The sequence below is a fragment of the Protopterus annectens genome, chromosome 6.part1 (assembly GCF_019279795.1).
Source record: "Protopterus annectens isolate FY-2018-M chromosome 6.part1, PAN1.0, whole genome shotgun sequence".
In the NCBI taxonomy this organism is placed as follows: Eukaryota; Metazoa; Chordata; order Ceratodontiformes; family Protopteridae; genus Protopterus; species Protopterus annectens.
In genome coordinates, this window is record NC_056738.1 from 84746815 (window position 1) to 84765672 (window position 18858).

General features: G+C 40.7%; 1 protein-coding gene across 3 annotated transcripts in view; it reads left to right on the forward strand.

Annotated features, from left to right (window-relative positions):
• Positions 1–7717, forward strand: part of GORASP2 (golgi reassembly stacking protein 2) — a 1358808-nt gene extending 1351091 nt beyond the window's left edge. For 2 of the 3 annotated variants that reach the window (XM_044075518.1, XM_044075517.1), the window contains one exon: positions 6525–7717. In XM_044075518.1, coding sequence (XP_043931453.1) covers positions 6525–6814 — 290 coding nt within the window. In that variant the 3' untranslated portion in view covers positions 6815–7717. The remainder of the gene's footprint in view (positions 1–6524) is intronic. The other variant, XM_044075519.1, reaches the window with a different exon arrangement.
• The last annotated feature ends 11141 nt before the right edge of the window (positions 7718–18858 follow it).

Here is an 18858-nt window from a genome sequence, read left to right on the forward strand (position 1 = left end):
TCTGTTTGGTATTAAGGCAGAAGAGGTTTTAAAGAAAATGGAAGATAAAGCTAAGTCTATGCAAACTGTTAAAGACTTCTTACAAGTGCAGCCACCAAGATTCAGTAGACACTGGCCTACAAAAAACTGGTCCTTTCCTGTGTCAGACAGAGCTCAAAGGGGCAAATCCAGACACCCTAAGGGTTCTAGATACCAGGTGCAAGATTCATACAGGTCAAAGCAATGGTGCACTTCCACCTCCAGATCTGGAGGAGATAAAGTGCATACTTACAGAAAGCAATCCCAATGACTTCACTCTGCCTACACCAAGCATTTATCTTTTGGCAGCACCCATAGGGGGAAAATTAGCACTTTTTGCTCAAAATTGGCAGTTAATAACCCAGGACAAGTGGGTACTAAACATCATATCACAGGGATACAGATTTCATTTCCACACTCTGCCAATGACAAATGGTTGACCAGATCTGCCGAACAATCAGTGGGCAGAGGCACAGAAACAGGTTACGTCCCTCATGGATATGGGGCCCATTCAGACAGTACCAGAACAGGAAAAAGGACAAGGTTTTTACTCAACTGTTCTTGGTACCCAGAAAGGACAAGGCCTGACGGCCAGTACTGGATTTATTGATTTTGAACACATACCTGAACATTCCAGAATTCAAAATGCTGACTTTGCAGCAGCTTCTGCCCATGCTGGGCAAGAATGCTTGGCTGGTGACTTTAGACCTAAAAAGAGGCATACCTGCATGTCCCAGTAAGACAGTTGTGCAGAAGATGCCTCAGATTCAAGGCTGGCTTAATGCATTACCAATTCTCTGCACTGCCCTTTGGCTTATCTACTGCACCCAGGGTCTTCACAAAGTGCCTGGCACCAGTAATTGCATTTTGCAGACAAAGAAGTATACAAATATATCCTTACTTGGATGACTGTCTCATTCAAGCAGAGAACAAGGACACTCTTCTTCGACACCTGGCATTTGTGAAAAGGCTTCTAACATGCCTAGGGTACACAATAAACAAAAATAAATCACAACTGGTACCCTCTCAAAAGATAACATTCCTGGGTGCTAGCTTGAATACAACTGCCCAGATGGCTTACCTCACGCCAGACAAGCAAAGGCAACTGACTGCTTACTTCAAACTGATGGCAACAAAACCCCAGTTATCTGCAAGACAAATTTTGCAGGCTCTGGGCTTCATGGCATCCTGCATCCTTCTGATTCCATATGCAAGACTGCATATGAGGAAACTTCAATGGTACCTAAAAAGTTTATGGAGTCAACATTCTCACAGTCTTGAAGCAATGATTCCTCTCATTCCCTGCCTACAACAGGAGTTTCTGTGGTGGGCAAAGGCATGTCACCAAAAAGTGGGACGAGCCTTCACTCTCCCCCCTGCCAGCCAAACCTTAACAGACGCATCGGATTATGCCTGGGGGACCCACATGGCAGGAAGATGCATTCAGGGCATATGGACCCCAAAAAAAATGCATCTACATATCAACCAGAAAGAGATGCTAGCTGTTCAAAATGCCCTAACAGCCTTCAAGGACTTACTTCATCCTGGACACCTACTGATAAAGACGAACACCACCACAGTCATGTGGTATATAAGTAAGCAAGGGGGCACGCACACATACCCCCCTTTTCAGATTAGCCATGGCACTGTGGGACACAGCTTTGACCTACCAAATACATCTTCAAGCTCAATTCCCGCCAGGAAAACAAAATACACTGGCAGACGATTTAAGCAGATACCTTATGGATCCTCACGAGTGGAAACTAAATCCACAAGTCTTCAGCATGACAACAGAGAAATGGGAGAGCCCAGACATAGATCTATTTGCCTCTCCTCAAAATTATCAATTGAAAAGATTCTGCGCAAGGACTTTTCACAGACAAGCATGGAAAGTGGACGCCCTATCCTTCAGTTGGAAAAACCTATCAGTTTACGCCTTTCCTCCTCTGCCTCTTCTCCCCAATGTCCTCCTAAAAGTCTGACAAGAGAAACCAAAGATGATACTAATTGCCCCGGACTGGCCCTGCCAGTACTGGTACCCAATCCTAAGGAACTTGTCTCAATACCCAGCTTGGACCCTACCTCAAAGACCTCAACTACTGTCCCAGCAAAACAATCCGATCCTGCACAATCAACTACAGACACTGAACCTGGCAGCATGGTTGATCATGTAGTTATACAAGCACCTCTCAGTAAAGCTGTGATGGATGTCATTTTGGAAGCCAGAAGGCCTAGTACTAGAAAATCTTATGCTGACAAATGGAAGAGATTCTGTGCTTAGAATCAAGCACAAGGAACTGATACAGCAGAACCAAATATTCCTCAGATATTACAATACTTAACTGAGATGCTCGACAAAGGCCTGTCTTTCTCATCAATTAAAATCCATGCCTCTGGCATTTTGGCTCATTACAATACAGAGCCACCAATTTTTTCTCATCCTTTACTAAAGCAGTGTCTTAGAGGAGCCAAAAATTTAAGGCCTCCTAGAAGATCACAGTTACCTGCATGGGACCTCAATTATGTGTTGGAAAAGCTCACCCTGCATCCATTTGAACCAGCTGCTACTGCTGATATAAAGTTCTTATGCAAAACAGCTCTGCTACTAGCAATTACTTCAGCAAAAAGAGTATCAGAGCTACAGGCCCTCATGGCTGTAGAGCCTTTTATCATATTTTACCCAGACAGGTGTCTCTGAGGACAAATCCTACTTTTATGCCTAAGGTGGTTTCCAGTGTGGCTCTTAACCAAACAATTCATCTGCCAACCTTTTATCCAAATCTGCAGAACAAGGGGGAGAGAATTCTGCATTCCTTGGACGTACACAGGCAGCTATGATTCTACTTGAGCAGGACTAAAGCTCTAAGAAAAACTGAGCAATTACTGGTGTCATATGCTGCAGGATCAGAAGGAAAGGCTATTACAAAGCAGACAATTTCAAAGTGGATAAGCCACTGCATCCATTTCTGCTACTTACACCATGGTAAACCTGTGCCCAAGGGCATTAGGTCTCATTCCACCAGAGCTGCAGCTACCTCAGCAGCCTTTCTCAGAGGAGTACCAGCCACAGACATTCTAGAGGCTGCTACTTGGAGTTCTGTTCACACCTTTACAAAGCATTATCATTTGCCTCTCTACTCTAAGTCCAGGGCAGGCTTTGCCACTGCAGTGCTGCAGGGCCTTATAGCCGCACCTAATGCTGTTTAGCTCCAGCCTCCCAACCATAGCTTTAGGATTCTACCCAAATGTAATGACTGCAACAGTGAAACACGAAGAACATAGTACAGTTGTGTACACTTACCATAAATGTAGATGTTCAGTGTATTCACTGTTGCAGTCCAGGTTACCCTCCCACCATCCCCCTGTCATTCTGGAGTTCATCTTTCCTTCTTTATCTCCTACAACCTATGTGGTGTATTTGCTTGTAGATGAAGGTAAAGTTTATATTTATGCATGTGTGTATGTATGTGTGTGTGTATATATATACATATATATATATATATATATATATGTGTGTGTGTATGTATATATATATATATATATATATATATTTTTTTTTTTTTTTTGGGGGGGGGGCAACTGACATCGGGGGCAAGAAAAACTAAAGAAAATGGTGTCGGCTGCATGTTTTGTACCCCTGACAACCTGATGTTATGGAGGAGAAGACCGCAACCGATGCAGGACCCAAGACTTTGGAATTCAGGCCGACTGAAGGCAACCTGCCAGCAGATTACCCAAATGCAATGACTGCAACAGTGAATACACTCAAACATCTACATTTATGGTAAGTGTACACAACTGTACTTTTCCTCCACTGTTGTGTAATGTGAAAAGTTAGTATATGTATTATGTATAAGTACATGAGACTTATACCACCGCCCCCACAAAAACAATGTTATCTGTATTTTTCCTTCAAGTCAGTGGTATGGGGTTCAATAAACTGGTGATTAGAACAGTACTCACTGATTGATTGATTGCAGTATGACCACATGTATATATTGGAATTTGCCACACATGTTCTGCATTCTGTACATTTACTAAGCACTGCAGATTAAAAGCACAATTTAATGTTAGGACATATTTTGGTACAACAGCGCTACAGGGGGATCCTGTACTCATTTACTCATTTGTACTGTCCTCTTCCCATATTTAACGAAGTATTGCTTGGGACTGTACCCAATGTGGTTTCCTATATGACTGACCACCCTTTAGAAGATAGTGCAGCTTGGAAGGTCATTGTAATAGTAAAGTTACCCTCCATCCATCCTTTTACGGGAATTACTGTTGTTGGTGTTGAATGTTTTAGACAGTTTTTTTTTTTACTGTTCTGTTAGGAGTATTTATATTATTTCCAGATTGTAATTATTAAAATAGTCTGCAGGAGATGCATATTTCTTTTGATAGACAAGGGCTGAAAGAAGTGAAGAGGTTCCTACCAGTACTTGTCGATATGGGAGTGCTTCACAAACCAGTCAAGCTTCTTTAGAATACATCTTATGTATACCCTGGATGAGAAGAAGGTAACAAAAGATGGGTAATCACAAATGTTAACATTTGTTGTTACAGTGACCTCTTCTAAAAAAAAAAAAAACATCTCTTATTAACAAGTACCTTACACAACTCCCCTTCTCACCTGTCGAGTCATGATGTTCATCATCTTTGTAAAAGTCTGTCTGTGCCTTGATGCTGGAAAGGAGGCTTTATATGATAGCAGAGTTTCTTAATCGGAATAATGCAAATTCCAGCAAAATGAGTTGGAGATAATTTCTGGGGACAGAGAAGTGTGTAGTCTTCCTTAATGTGCCCACACTGACACTTCACCTCACCATGATGAGCGTTTTAGAAAATGGACAGTCACTCTAGTAACTTGTAATGAAAATTGTGTGAAGTAATAAAGCTGTGAAATAGATGTTTCTTTTGTGCTTGTTAGATTGCCATTCAGTCATAAGGTTTGTTTTAAATAACTGATTAACACATCAGCATCATCATGTATTGCTTTTATATGTTTAAATAGTGTGTTGATCTTTGAATCTGTTTTTAAATTGTGCATTAGATTACAAGGTGTGTGTGTGTGTATAAAAGCATATGTTGAACTTGTTATTCATTTGTTTCTAAACAAATTACTACTTGCAGATTAAGTAGCTGATTGAGTTATATCTTATTAAAAAGTGACACTGTAGAAGTATGTTGTATTTAGAGGTTTTATCTCTGTTAAATTAAGTGTCTTAGTACAGTATGCTAATTTTAGCTGTTTTTAGAACATGTTTAGACATTGATATGTTCAAGTAGATTTAAATGCTATTGTTTTAGAAATTTTTAAGGAATTTTTGTATTAATTTACTATATATATATATATGTGTGTGTGTGTGTGTGTGTGTGTGTGTGTGTGTGTGTGTGTGTGTGTGTGTGTGTGTGTGTGTACATGGATTCACTTTATAATCCCGAAATATCGAATTTCAGAATTTCGAGATCATAAAGCCGAAACCTGACAATCCCGAAACCCCAGAAGCACGAATTTTCAAATCGCGAACACTTCACTTAACCATACACCACACACATACACACAGCTTCTCCCAACACACAAACACTCAAACCTACACTACATACAAGCAGAGAGGCAAGCCCCACTGTGCCCCCCACACCCCCCCCTACATATACTAACTCCACGGTCACACTACACAGACACACACACAAAAACACCACCATACAAGCTACATTCCCCTTGCACACACAGATCACAGTAACCAAACACACTGGCAAACACTAAAGCCCCTAACTAAAACCGTTAAACAAATACTTACCTGGACTTCCAGCTATCCCTTCACACAGCGCAACACCAGAAGTGCTACTTCAAAATCTCCGTACTTCGTGATTTTGAAATTCGCACTTCTGGGGTTTCAGACTTTTGAGCTTTCGGCTTTATAATCTTGGGATTCTGAAATTCGGTATTTCAGAATTTCGGGATTATAAATTGTTCCCGTATATATATATATATATATTGTTCCCGTATATATATATATATATATATATATATATATATTGTACAGTGTTAGAAATACATTGACTCATCAAGGTAATCTTATACAATTAACACATTAAGAGCCTTGGTATTTTGATAGCAACATTTCAAAACTATCCTAACCACTAAAAGTTTTAGTTTTAGTATCATTTATAGATCATAGTCTGATCATTTCTTTTTCAGTTTTACATTGTATTGCTATTGAATTTAAAACATTTTTGAACGTAGGAACTGAATTTGATTTCCAATTTTTGTAATAACTTTTCTAGCAACTGCCAAAAGATTCCAAAATATTTTTGTTGTTTTATTAGAAAATGTTGACTGTCTCATTACAGTACCTTGTTTGTATTGGTTGTGTGCGTTTTAGTAGTTGATTAATCACATGAAAGACTATTTTGCCTGATAGCGAAGTGACATTAATTGAATGATGGATACTTGGAATGTAAATGCACAAGTCAGTAAATTCTGATTATTTTTTCGTTTCTAGGTTTGCCAACTGTTGCTCCATTGCCACCACTTAATATTCCTGGGATAGCTGCTCTACCAATGACCACCACAGTTCCCTCACAGTTTCCTTTGGTGTCAGGAGCTTCTCAGTCTATTTCACAACTGGGTAATCTTCCTCTGGATGGCACACAACAAGCACCTTCCTTAATTTTGGATACAGCAACAATTGCCAAGACATTAGCTGTTGAGAAGTCACGTGAATTCACTGCAGTCAGTGAAAAAATGTATTCCGAGCCCACAGATATGCAAGCTTCCTCTGAATCATCTTAACATCAGAACTTTCTTTTGAGGATAGAGATTAGCATATTTATTTAGCTACAGAAGAAACATTTATAAGTGTACTGAGGTGCAGACATTGGTCTGTTCAAGCTAAGTTCTTATCTGAAGAACTTTGTAAATTATTATGACACTGAGATTAATAGGCTTAAGAAAAGGAAAGATCTTTTCCTCCCTAAAAAGTGAACTAAGGTCAGTCTAGCAGCTAGCACAGAGGATTAAGGCTATGAGTTGCTAATGAGCGTTATGTTGTAGTCCAGGATTTGATTCAGTCAGCCTCTATTTGCCTGCCGTGTAACTCTGAGCAAAGTCATTTAACCAGGCAGTACTCCTGGGTCACTCCTTAAAAAGGCTTGTACCTAGTAGGTTGACCTGATTAACAAATGCATAAAAAAGGTAGCAGTTAAATGTTGCCATTCAGGCCAGCATGTGCATTCCTACTCAGGTGTCCATAACTTGACAAATTAAGTTAAGGGTATTGTATGTTTTACTTCTGGAGAAATATATGCTCTGTTACACTTTCTAATGTAGCTCCAAGGATCTTTTTATTGTGCCTAAAGTCAGTTAACTTTAAATGGAATGGAGGGAATGTTTCAGAACAGAATATTACAGCCCTTATTAATAGAATGTACATTATTTATAAAATGCATTTTCATGATTTCTGTATGCAGACTATTCACATTGTTTTTTCAAGTGAGTGGGAGTATTCCAAACTTTTTTCTGTAAGTGATTTTTGTTGCTGTGCACATGCAGTGGCATTTGAAGAACTTGAGGCAGACATAAAGTACAAATGTTTTGCACAACTCTAAGCCAACAGGTGGGCACCCTGAGACTACTTGTTCAAAAACTGCATTCTGTTGAGAAACATACTACAGCAATAAACTGGTATTTTACTCATTTTCCAGGCATAATTTCTGAAATATGAAATGTTTTATTTCTGCTGTAGTTTGAAAGAGAATATCAAGCACATTTAAAATATTTTTTATAACTGTGATAATGCCGTATATTTGTATTGTTAAAATACATAAAATGAAATGGTGATTATTGTTTATATTAATTTTAGTAAGTGTTACTAACTGTACTACATTAGAGGGGTTTTTTTCATAATGCATTGTTTAATTTGATTTACAGATTGACTGGAGGAGTAAGTGTAGTGAAGTTGCAACATTGCTGAGATGATCGATGGCCATCATGAAAGAGTAGTGTAGGAGGCGTGGTCTCCACAAAGAATTTTACAGAATTATTTGGTTTCATAGGTTTAGAGGTACTGGCAAGGAAGGACCTTGGGCCTAAAGACTGTTTATCTTTCATATAACTTGTGAAATACCCTTAAAGTTAGCCGATATTCTGTTCCATGATTGTGTCAGACTCAACAGCCTGTCTCTCATATCTTCTTTCACAGTTGTTTTTCCAGAATTATCATATGCCTAGTCCTGCAGTAACATTTCACTATAAAGTAATACAATCTGTACCTTTTCCTGTCTTATAGCACTTACATTTCTCTTTTTGTCTTGTAACAGTCACTCTTTTTCATTCCCATCCAGTTTGCAGAGTAAGTCAGGTTCTTCTCCCCTTCCTCAAGATTTGTGAAACGGTATATGTAGCAAATCTTTTTCCTTTTCCTGAGGCTTCTCCACCCTATGTTCCTAAGATAGGGTTTCACAAATGGCATAGTGTTTGCAGATGATCTTAGAAGTGTCTCTTTTGTGTCGGTTTCACTGCGGCTGTATCTATAATGCATCACTGTACTTTATTGTTGCTGTTTGTATTGTTTACCCTGCTATGTGTTTATCAGAAGCAGCACCCAAGTCTCTCCTGTTTAAAATGCTTCATCTTCACATGTACATGATATTCATTTAATATAGTTTTTGATTTTGGTGATAAATTCCTACTTTTAAATCTGTTCTTATTCTTCAACCTTTTGAGGCATTGTATGTTGTCCACAATATGACATGTTCACTCCATTAAGTAGCACAATTGGCTAAACTCATTAGTTAAGACAGCCTCTCTGGACAAATTGTATGATGTCAATATACAAGGAGCATTTATCATATTTTATATTGTTTATGATGTTGAATAGCACCATTTCCTACATTGGTCACTGTGATGCTCCACTTTCCATTCTCACATAAATAGGTTGACAACTATTTCTCTATCTTCTGTGGCTCGATACTCAAGCAGATGTAACTTCTAGAGAAACACTTTTACTTTTGGGCCTATTCACCTCATTGGATCCTAGTTATTTTTTTTTTCTTCTGCAGTACTGTTTCTCCAGCCTTAACCAGCAGATGTTTTTTGTGAAGGTTGTCCAGTAACATTACCTGAGACAAGCAGTATACATAACCTTCACTATGAGATATTTAGTTATTCTTACCACTTAAAAATAAGTTGGTTATTGTGTGTTAGATTCTTGTACTGGTCAACTTTGTTATAAGCATTTGTTTTCTAAAGCATTTCAAACATTATGGAGTAGTCTACATTATTTTTGAAGTTTTGGTGTAATTTAGAAATTTAGATGACCATTAGCAAAAATCTCCACATGGAGTAATTATTTTTTTGTGTAGGTCGGCATTTTGTAGTCAGTAGTTGTCCTCAGTGTTAAAAAAATGTTTAAGACAACTAAAATTAGAATGTTGTAAGTTTTGTAAACTTTACATTTGCAAAAGAAAATTCAGAGTTACAAAAGTGGAGACAGTTTCAGATTTTTTTAAACTTTTGTTAGGAGGCTTTACCATGTTTGAGTTAAATGAGCACAGATCTCAAAAAGAAGAGGCATATCTGTTCAAAATAAAGTGGGTAAAGTCATCCTCACTGTATAGCAGTGACTTCCCTTCCAAGGTTGCCAATTCATGGAGCAAGACAGTGTGTCAAGCTGGTGAAAATGAAGATGACTGAGGTCATTCTCTATAGAGAAAAATGGGGGGGGGGGCTTCACCTTCTTAGTGGTGTAAAGAGCAAAAATGGAGATGTCTTTTTCAGCTGCCCTGGTTAACAGGATCATTACAGATGTCTTTAGAGATGCAGAAAACAAGTAATATGTTGCATTTATCGGTGGCACTTTCAACACTCTACCATTTTTTAGAGGAACTGATCCAGGTCTAGACAAAGTGTTTTGAGTTACTTTATTAGTTAGTATGTGTGTTAGAATAGTTAACTGCTTAACTTAGTCCCCTTGTTTTATTGAGTGTTAGCTGGATGAAACAAGTCAGTCAGACTTTCAGCTTGAGAGACCTGTATAAAGTGTTTTTTGCAGGGGATAATGCCCCCACCCTCAACACACAAGCGTATGTATATCCATGCATGTGTTAATGTATATATAATTAAATGTGCATGAGAAGGCTTGTGTAATATAATATACTAATTTCATGTTTGCACAGTTATGGTGGAAACTTAACACAAAAAGAATCGTGCTGGTTGATGTACAGAAGATGCACTAACAGTGGAACAGAGATCAGGAAGTTGAATTCATTGTCCTTTAACCTCATCCACTTTAATTTGTCCATACCTGGCATCCATTTTGTAGTATATTCTGGATTCTTTGTACCTTCTGTCAAATAATGCTTCCAGATGTTATTTGTTGAGTTACACTTCCACAGCAGGCATGGTGGAACTGCATATGAATTGTGTGCTTAGGATCCCTTTAAGGCTGTTATAGTGGCAGCCCCAGCGACAACATTCACATTTTAAACATTTGCATGTCCTTTGTTGAGGAGTCTGCCATACCCAGAGGACATTAAGCATACTTTATTGGATGTGCTAATTGCACAGAATGTTGTTTTAGGGTATTACATTACCTTTTAGCAGGATGAGGCAAGTCAAATCAGTAGTAATACTGTCATACCAAATTACTATTGATCCTTTCAGCAAATCAGAAGGCCATTCTTTAACGTTATCAAGTTTGTACAGGCCACAGGAGACAACTGTAATACAGATATGAGAGGTTTTAGCCAAGCTTGTGTGTCGTGGGTTACAGTACTAGTTTTTTTACTGTAATTTAACTATAACTGTATTAGATGTCTAAAGAGGTCTAAAGATGGGGAGCACACCAACCCCCCCCCCCACCCCGATGTGTTTTATTTCTTATCACAGTTACAGTTTTTTTTAGATAAAGCATAGGTGCTAGGTTTCTTAGGACAAATGTATAGTTCTCCCACAGACCATCCACCCCTTAGAGGAATGACAAAAACACTCCTCTCCCATTATAATTTAATCTGACACAGCCCATATCCTTTTATCATCTGTGACCATGTTCCTCTGCTTCTTTCCTTATCCACTCATACAGATATGTATTAGAACAAAATAAGGTACTGTATTTCCAGTGGAAATTTAAAATTTCATTTTTTGTTAACCAAAGTAGAGCACTCATGCAGTGGGACCATTTTTTCAAGCTTAGCCTGGGTGAACGTTAACTGTGAATGTGGGCAATAGACTTTAATTATCAGTAGTATTACCCTCAAAAAACAGACCCTGCATAAAGATGAATATACAATATATGTAGTATAGTACATTAACAAATTTGTGATGAAAATAATACAATAGATGGTCAGTATTTTATTGATGACACAGAATTTTTAAGAAGGGAAGACATTAAAGGGTATTGAGTAGACACAATGTGTAATGTGGAAGCATAAAAGTCCCCATAAGTTGGAGGTTGTAGAAGAGTAGTTTAGTGAAGAAAGAGAAAGTACAGTTATGCAAAACCTTACCTTAAGAGTAGATGTCCTTCTCTTCACTGTTGCAGTATTCATTACAGTAGGGACCCACTTTCAAGGGTGGCCTGACATCCAGCCAGTATACCAAAGCCTTTTTAGTTTCTTTATTGTTAAACTCACCTACCATAAGACATAAAGGTAATGCCACGATGTACCATCCTCAGAACTGAGAGCCCCAGTAGGAACACCAGTCCAAGGAAGAAACAGGTAATCAGTACATCCAGAGGAGAAAATGACCAGGGGGTGGAGGGAGGGAGTGAATACTACAACAGTGAAGAGAAGGACATCTACCATTCTGGGCAAGATTTTACACAACTGTATTATGTCCCTCCATTTCACTACTACAGTATTCATTACAATAGGGAGAGTGCCAAAGCTCAGGAAGAAGGATGGTGGTAGCAAAACCAGCTCTAGCTCTGGAAATTCCATCCAACATGTGCTTGGTAAAGGTATGCAAAGAAGTCCAGGTAGCTGCCTCAAGAATAGAGTTTGCATCCAAACCCTTGAGAAAAGTACCAGAAAAATCCACATCTCTAGTAGAATGAGTCTTGACAGAAGGAAGGCTCTTACCATGAAAGGAATAACAAAAACAGATGGTTTTAGAAATCCAAGAAGAAATAGTCTGCTTGGACACAGCTAATCCTATGGACCTAAGATGAAAGGAAACAAAAAGCTGATGAGATTTCCTAATAGCCTTAGTTTTAACCAAGTAAAATCTGAGTTGTCTATGCACATCCAAAGTGTGCAGCACCTTCTCACTGGCAGATTGGGGAGAAGGCCAAATGAATAGACTGATTCAAGGATAACCAGTTCACCACATTGGACATAAAAGAAGGATTAGTATGCAAGGACACCCTGCCCTTTTGAAACACCAAAAAAGGAAGACAAGTTATAAGGGCTTGAAGCTCCGATACCCATCTATCAGAAATAAGGGCTAACAAGAGTACAGATGTTGTGTTGTCTGTCTCACCTTCCTTCTTTCTGGTTGGGTTCGGAGCCAATCTCTGCTCTGACTCGGCCACTTCTGAAGATCGAAGAGTCCTTACTGGATCGAGGCTAACCCCCTTATCCCAGCATGCTTAGCGGTAGCTACCCAGATCTTGTTTGCCGATTGCAGTGTTGAGATTGCCTTCTGCTGGCTCAGGCTAAGTAGTACATTTTTTCTATTAATCTTTGTTATTGTTTAAGTCTAATTCCCTTTAGAAGTTTGTGTTTTCTCTGCTTTATCACCACCGAGCATCCTCTCTTAAGGGCCAGGAACCACACGATTCACACTTGTGCATGCCTAGAAATCACAAATTACGAAAAATCTGCCTTGTTGCCATCTCAGTGTATTATTTTCATAGGCACTCAACTAAATACAAAAGACATGATAACCAAGCTCCCACAAGAAAGGGTGCTTTCCATTCAACGCCAGGTCTCTCTCCTCTTGTCAAAGGTTCAGGCTCGGTTAGTCCTAAAGGTCTTAAGTTTGATGGCGGCTGCCATTACTCTAGTCCCGTTAGCTCGTTACCATATGAGGATTTTGCAATGGCTCCTCTTCACTCAGTGGTCGTATCAGGGGCTACCAGTGTCACACATGATCTTAATCACAGATGCTTGCAAGAAAGATCTGCAGTGGTGGCTCCACTCTCCCCTAGTCACTCTAGGCAGATCCTTTGTAGCCCCTTATCTGGTAGCCACAGTGACCACGGATGCTTCCCAGATAGGGTGGAGGGGCATTATCTGGGACAGACAGTTCAAGGGACTTGGCAACCTCACAAGTACCATTTGCATATCGATGTCCTGGAGATGAGAGCGGTGTTGTTAGTGTTGCAAGCACTTCACGACTCTCTACCCTTGGGCTATATAGCAGTTCAGACAGACAACATGTCAGTAGTGTGGTACATCAACAAAGCGGAACCAAATCTTACCCCTTGTTTTGGGAGGACCTTCGAGTATGGCAATGGGCGATTTCCTCTCAGCGTTTTCTGGTTTCAGCGCACATCCCGGGGAAGTCCATCGTGATAGAGGTCAAGCTCAGCAGGGCAATTCTCATGCCCCACGAGTGGTCTCTGAAACAAGATGTGGCGGATATGATCTTTTACAGATGGGGCCAGCCATGCTGCAATCTTTTTGCCTCTCATCTAAACAACAAATGCAGCAGCTACTTTGCGCTAGTTCCCCAACCGGGATAGTCACCCAATGATGCACTTCTCCACGATTGGTCCCCCGGCATTCTTTACACCTTCCCCCCTTTCCTTTAATTCCAAAAGTTCTTCAGAAAACAAAGTTGCTGAGTTGCAAACTGATCCTCATTGCCCCGTACTGGCCTCATCAGATATGGTTCCTGTTCCTTTGGCATTACCTGCAAGAGGAACCTTGGATTCTGGACCCGGTTCCAGACCTCCTGACACATCAGTCTGATGCTTTTCATCCCTCCATTCAAACTCTCAAGCTGTCAGCGTGGTTTCTCCACTTCCAGTACTAGCCAGACTCCTGGATATCTCCCCTATGGTTCAACACATTTTAGTCTCTTCCCATAAACCAACTACTAGGAAACTTTACGCTACTAAATGAAAGAGGTTCTCCTTCTGGGCCGAGCAAAATGACATTGATCCCCTTTACAGCTCCGATTTCAAAAATCTTGGACTTCCTGGCAGAAACCTTTGAGAAAGGAGCAGCGGCTGCTATGATTCAAGTTCAGCTGGCTGCTATTTCTAATTTTCATGTGGGCCTTCTAGGTGCTAACGTCATGTCCCACAAGGTGCTACCCTATTAAGGCCTCCTATTAGAGAACCTCTCCATCCTTGGGATTTAAATTTAGTACTAGCGGCTTTGATCCTCCCTCCCTTTGAACCAGCCGCTTCTTGTTCTCTAAAATTCTTATCATGAAAGACCCTCTTCCTCATTGCTGTTACATCAGCGAGGCGGGTTTCTGAGTTACAGGCACTGTCCATCCGCCGCCTTATATGAGTATCTCTTAGAACTAATCCTTCCTTTTTACCAAAAGTCTGTTCAGAACATAATTTGAATCAGTCAATTGAACTTCCTGTTTTCTTTCCAAATTATGGCAACAAGGCTGAGTATAAGTTACAGGAATTGGATGTCCACAGGCAGTTAGGATTTTATCTTCAAAGAACCACGGACGTCAGAAACTTAGATCAGCTGTTTGTAGCCTTCTCTCAGAGTAAGCAAGGCTTACCAGTTTCCAAAGTGACTTTGTCAAAATGGTTGTCCAATACTATTACTTATGCTTATGAGTCTCGGAATGTGTCTGTCCCGGGAAAAGTAAGGGGACATTCTACTAGGTCCTTGGCTACCTCCATAGCTTTTCAAGCTAAGCTTCCATTAGATACTATTTGTGCGGCAGCAGCGTGGGCTACTCCCCATACCTTCATTACTCATTACAAAGTGGACATGGCCTCTCGGAACAGGGCATCCTTTGGTTCCACAGTTCTGAAGTCTCTTTTTGTGAGCCACCCAGGATTTAGGTGCTGAGACGCTGTCCCAACCAGAAAGAAGGAAGGCAAGATGGACAACATAACACAAAGAAGTTATGTTCTTACTATAAAATTCCATGTTTGTTGTCCTTTATCTCGCCTTCCTTCTTGCATCCCTACCTCCTTCCCCCATCCTGGATGATTGAGAGGAATTTCCCTTTGGCCAATTTGACTGAGTTTCCTTTGCTGTTCAGCTATGGGTATAGTCCTTGTCACCATTGTTCTGTTGTTTCGGTACAAGGAAGCAGTATTGTTTAGTTACCTCCTTTATTTGGTAATTTATAGTTCTCCTATTTAGTGGTTAGTTCTCACAAATGAGATCTGGGTAGCTACCACTAAGCATGCTGGGATAAGGGGTTAGCCTTGAGCCAGTAAGGACTCCTTTAGAAGTGGCCAAGTCAGAGCCGAGATCGGCTCTGAACCCAACCAGAAAGAAGGAAGGCGAGATAAAGGATAACAAACATGGAATGTTATGGTAAGAACATAACTTCTTTTTTTTCCAAAATCAATGCTGCAGGTAAGTTAATGCTACAGGCTCAAAAGGAGCCTGAGTCAGCTTTTCAAAAACTAAATTAAGATCCCAGGGAGGAGGAAATGGCTTCCTGGCAGACCTAATATGAAGGACCCTAAGGAATGGTTTAGCCTCAAATCTAGAAGCTAAAGGAGGAGATAAAGGCAGACAAGCAGAGATAGCTGGTAAGTTGGCCTTAAAAGAGGAATAAGCCAACCCAGCATTGAGAATTCACACAGATAAGAGAGCACCAAAGGAACATCCACAGAAGGTGGATCCAGGTTATGAGAAAGACATCAAATAGAAAACTTGTTCCGTTTGGATAAGTAGGATTTCCTAGTATTGGGTTTCTTGGCCTCCTGCAGGACCCTAAGCATGTCTTTAGAAAAAAGGTGTCAACGTGGAGTCAAAATCCTATCACCCACGGTGTCAGTTGAAGAGTGGACAGGTGGGGATGGATGAGAGATCCCTTGTCTTGTGTGAGTCGATCCACCCTGTGAGATAACTTGTGATGACTGCTACTGGCTAAATTTAGAAGATGAGGGCTCCAATCCTGTCTCAACCAAAAGAGAGTTGCCAACAAGATTTTGGGAGCATCCGCTTGAATTTTGAACAGGACTTTTGGAATGAGGGAAGGAGAGGAAAAGTGTAAAGAAACATTCCCTTCCAAGAAAAGGATAAGATGTAAGCTTTCCAAACCAAATAACCTGGGACTCTGGCAAAAAATAAAAGTTGTCTGTTCAGAGGATAGGCAAAAAGATATATTTGAGGAGTATCCCACTGATGGACAGTGTCTGCCGCAATGTTTTGACCTGAGGGAATGTAAACTGCCTGAAGAGTCACTTGATACTCAACAGCAAGATCCTACACTAGGAGTGTCGACCAGCAAAGAAGATAAGATCTTACTGACAAAGAAGACAAGATCTTGACTCCCACCCCCTTTGTTTGCATACCACATCAGTGTGGTATTGTCTGTAAACATCTTGAGAGGTCCTGGGGAGAAGAGTATGAAAAGCCTGAAGTGCCAGCAGAAGAGCTGCCTTCTCTTTGACATGGATGTGCTCTTTCTGTTGAAAAGGCAACCGCACCACCTGCACCTTTAAGGAGCCAAAAGCTGTTCCCCATCCCATGTCTGAAGCATCTTTGAACAGCTCCTGAGAGGGAAGAGGGGGATGAAAATGGAGCCCTGGATTTAGAGACAACTGCTGGATCCACCAGTGAGGTTCCTTCTTGAGACAAGGTAGAAGAGGAACTACATATTGTAGGGGATGCGCATGTTGAAACCAGACTGACACCACTGAAACTTTCTCATGTGAAGTTTGACCAGAGGGAGCATAGGGATGGTGAATGCCATGAACCCCAGAGCTCTCAGAAATTCCCTGGCTGTGGTAGAGGGCAGAGGAAGAAGAGTTTGAAAGAAGGAAATGAGTGTTAAGGCCTTTGGAAGAGGCAGGGATGCCAGTATAGGTACAGTCTGTATCCTGCTCCCCAGAAAAACATGGTCTTGAGAAGGAGTCAGAAAAGACTTTTTGAAGTTTATTCTGAACCCAGGCTTTGCAGAAGAGAAATGGCAAAATGAAGATTTTGCAACAGGATCTCTGGAGAGGATGCCTGAAATAGGTCATCAAATAAGGAAGTACTTGGATCCCCTGAATCCTGCAAAAAGCAATCACAGGAGCGAGGCATTTGGTGAATACCCTCAGGGCAGTAAAAAGGCCAAAGGTCAAAGCAGAGAACTAAAAATGCCAGGAAGCAACAGAGAAATGTAAAAACTTCCTGAAAAGGAGATTAATAGGATTATGGAGATAATCATCCTTGAGATACAGACAGAGACACCATATAAGCCTGAGGAAGTAAAAGAAGGAACAAAGTCTGATGGGACAACATTCAAAAGGATAGTGCCTTCAGAAAATGTTTAGATGAGAGAGATCTAAAATTGGTCTGCAGGTACCACCTTTCCTGGGCCCAAGAAACATCCTGGAGTAAACTGCCCCTCCCCCTTTGGGACACTGGTATGTTTTGAACAATACCCTGACTCAAAAGATCTCAAAGTACCCCTTGAAAGAAGGATAACTGTTCCTGAGGGGGCTGAGGAATTGCTATAAAAGGGGGAAGAGATTTCAAGACCATGAAATACCCTTAGCAGATAATGGAAAGAACCCAGGAATCCTGAGTAATCTGTAGTCAAACAAGTAGAGAGAGAGAGGCAAAGAGGAATATGGCTGGGAAGAATAGGGTATTCAGACAGCACCTGGTTTATTTGGAAAAGGAGATAAACAGAAGTCTGAGTAGCCTTTGCAAGAGGAGCCGGCTTGCCACCCTTTTTACTCTTGGGAGGAGGCAAGATTGCCTGCAAAAAAAAAAAAAGCTGGTTTATTGGGGATAGTTTCTCTGAAATTTAGGCACAGGAGAAACAGAAGCTCATGTAAAGCCTTGTCCTTATCCTTAAGGAACTTAAATCAGCAACAGCATCACCAAACAAGTGTTTATTATCTAGAGGAACATCCATGACCTTATTAGCTTTAATATCATCAGGCAAAGGTTGAAGTCGAAGCCAGGAATACATCCTCATCACTGACCCAAATGCAGCACCCCTAGAAGAAGCATCTGCTGCATCATAACTATACTTGATGGAATAACAAGTCACCTGGGAGGAAGTCCCTAACAGGGAAAGGGCAGAAGTTTACCCTTGAATTCTGGAAGATCAAAAATAACCTGACAAGCCTGGGTTAGGAGAGCCAACAAATACCTGGGACATATAGGTCTGCTAATTAACAGCGCTAAAAGCCAAGGTAGCAAAGGTATAAGCCTTCTTACCTAGCCTTTCCATGATCCTGCTATCTTTATCAGAGGGCAGTAACTTGGGAAAAGGAAGTAGTTGAGAGGGCTTGTAAGAAGCTGCAGACACCACCGAGGGGGCAGAAGAAGGACACTTGTACAAAAATTTACAGTCCTTGGGCACCCTATAGAATCTAGCAGGTTGCTTGGGAGGCAGGGGGCTGAAAGTCTAGAGCCTTAGAAGCACTGGAAAATGCGTCCAACGAGGCAGCCAAAAGAACAGCTGAAGGCCTGAGAGACTCCGTCTGCAACAACTCATAATGCCTTTTTTGTACTTCAGAAATCTGAGCATGATCCCATTTAAAAAACTCCATCATCCTGGAGATCATGTCCCCAAAAGAAATCTCTTCAAAGGGTATATCAGGACTGGCAGATTCCTCTTCCTGTGATCTATAATCCAAAGGAGAAGGAATCTGAGAAGAGTAAGCAAGGGATTCCTCATCCGAATCTGGAACCAAAACTCACTGAGGAGGTTTCAGTGCCATCAAAGCAATA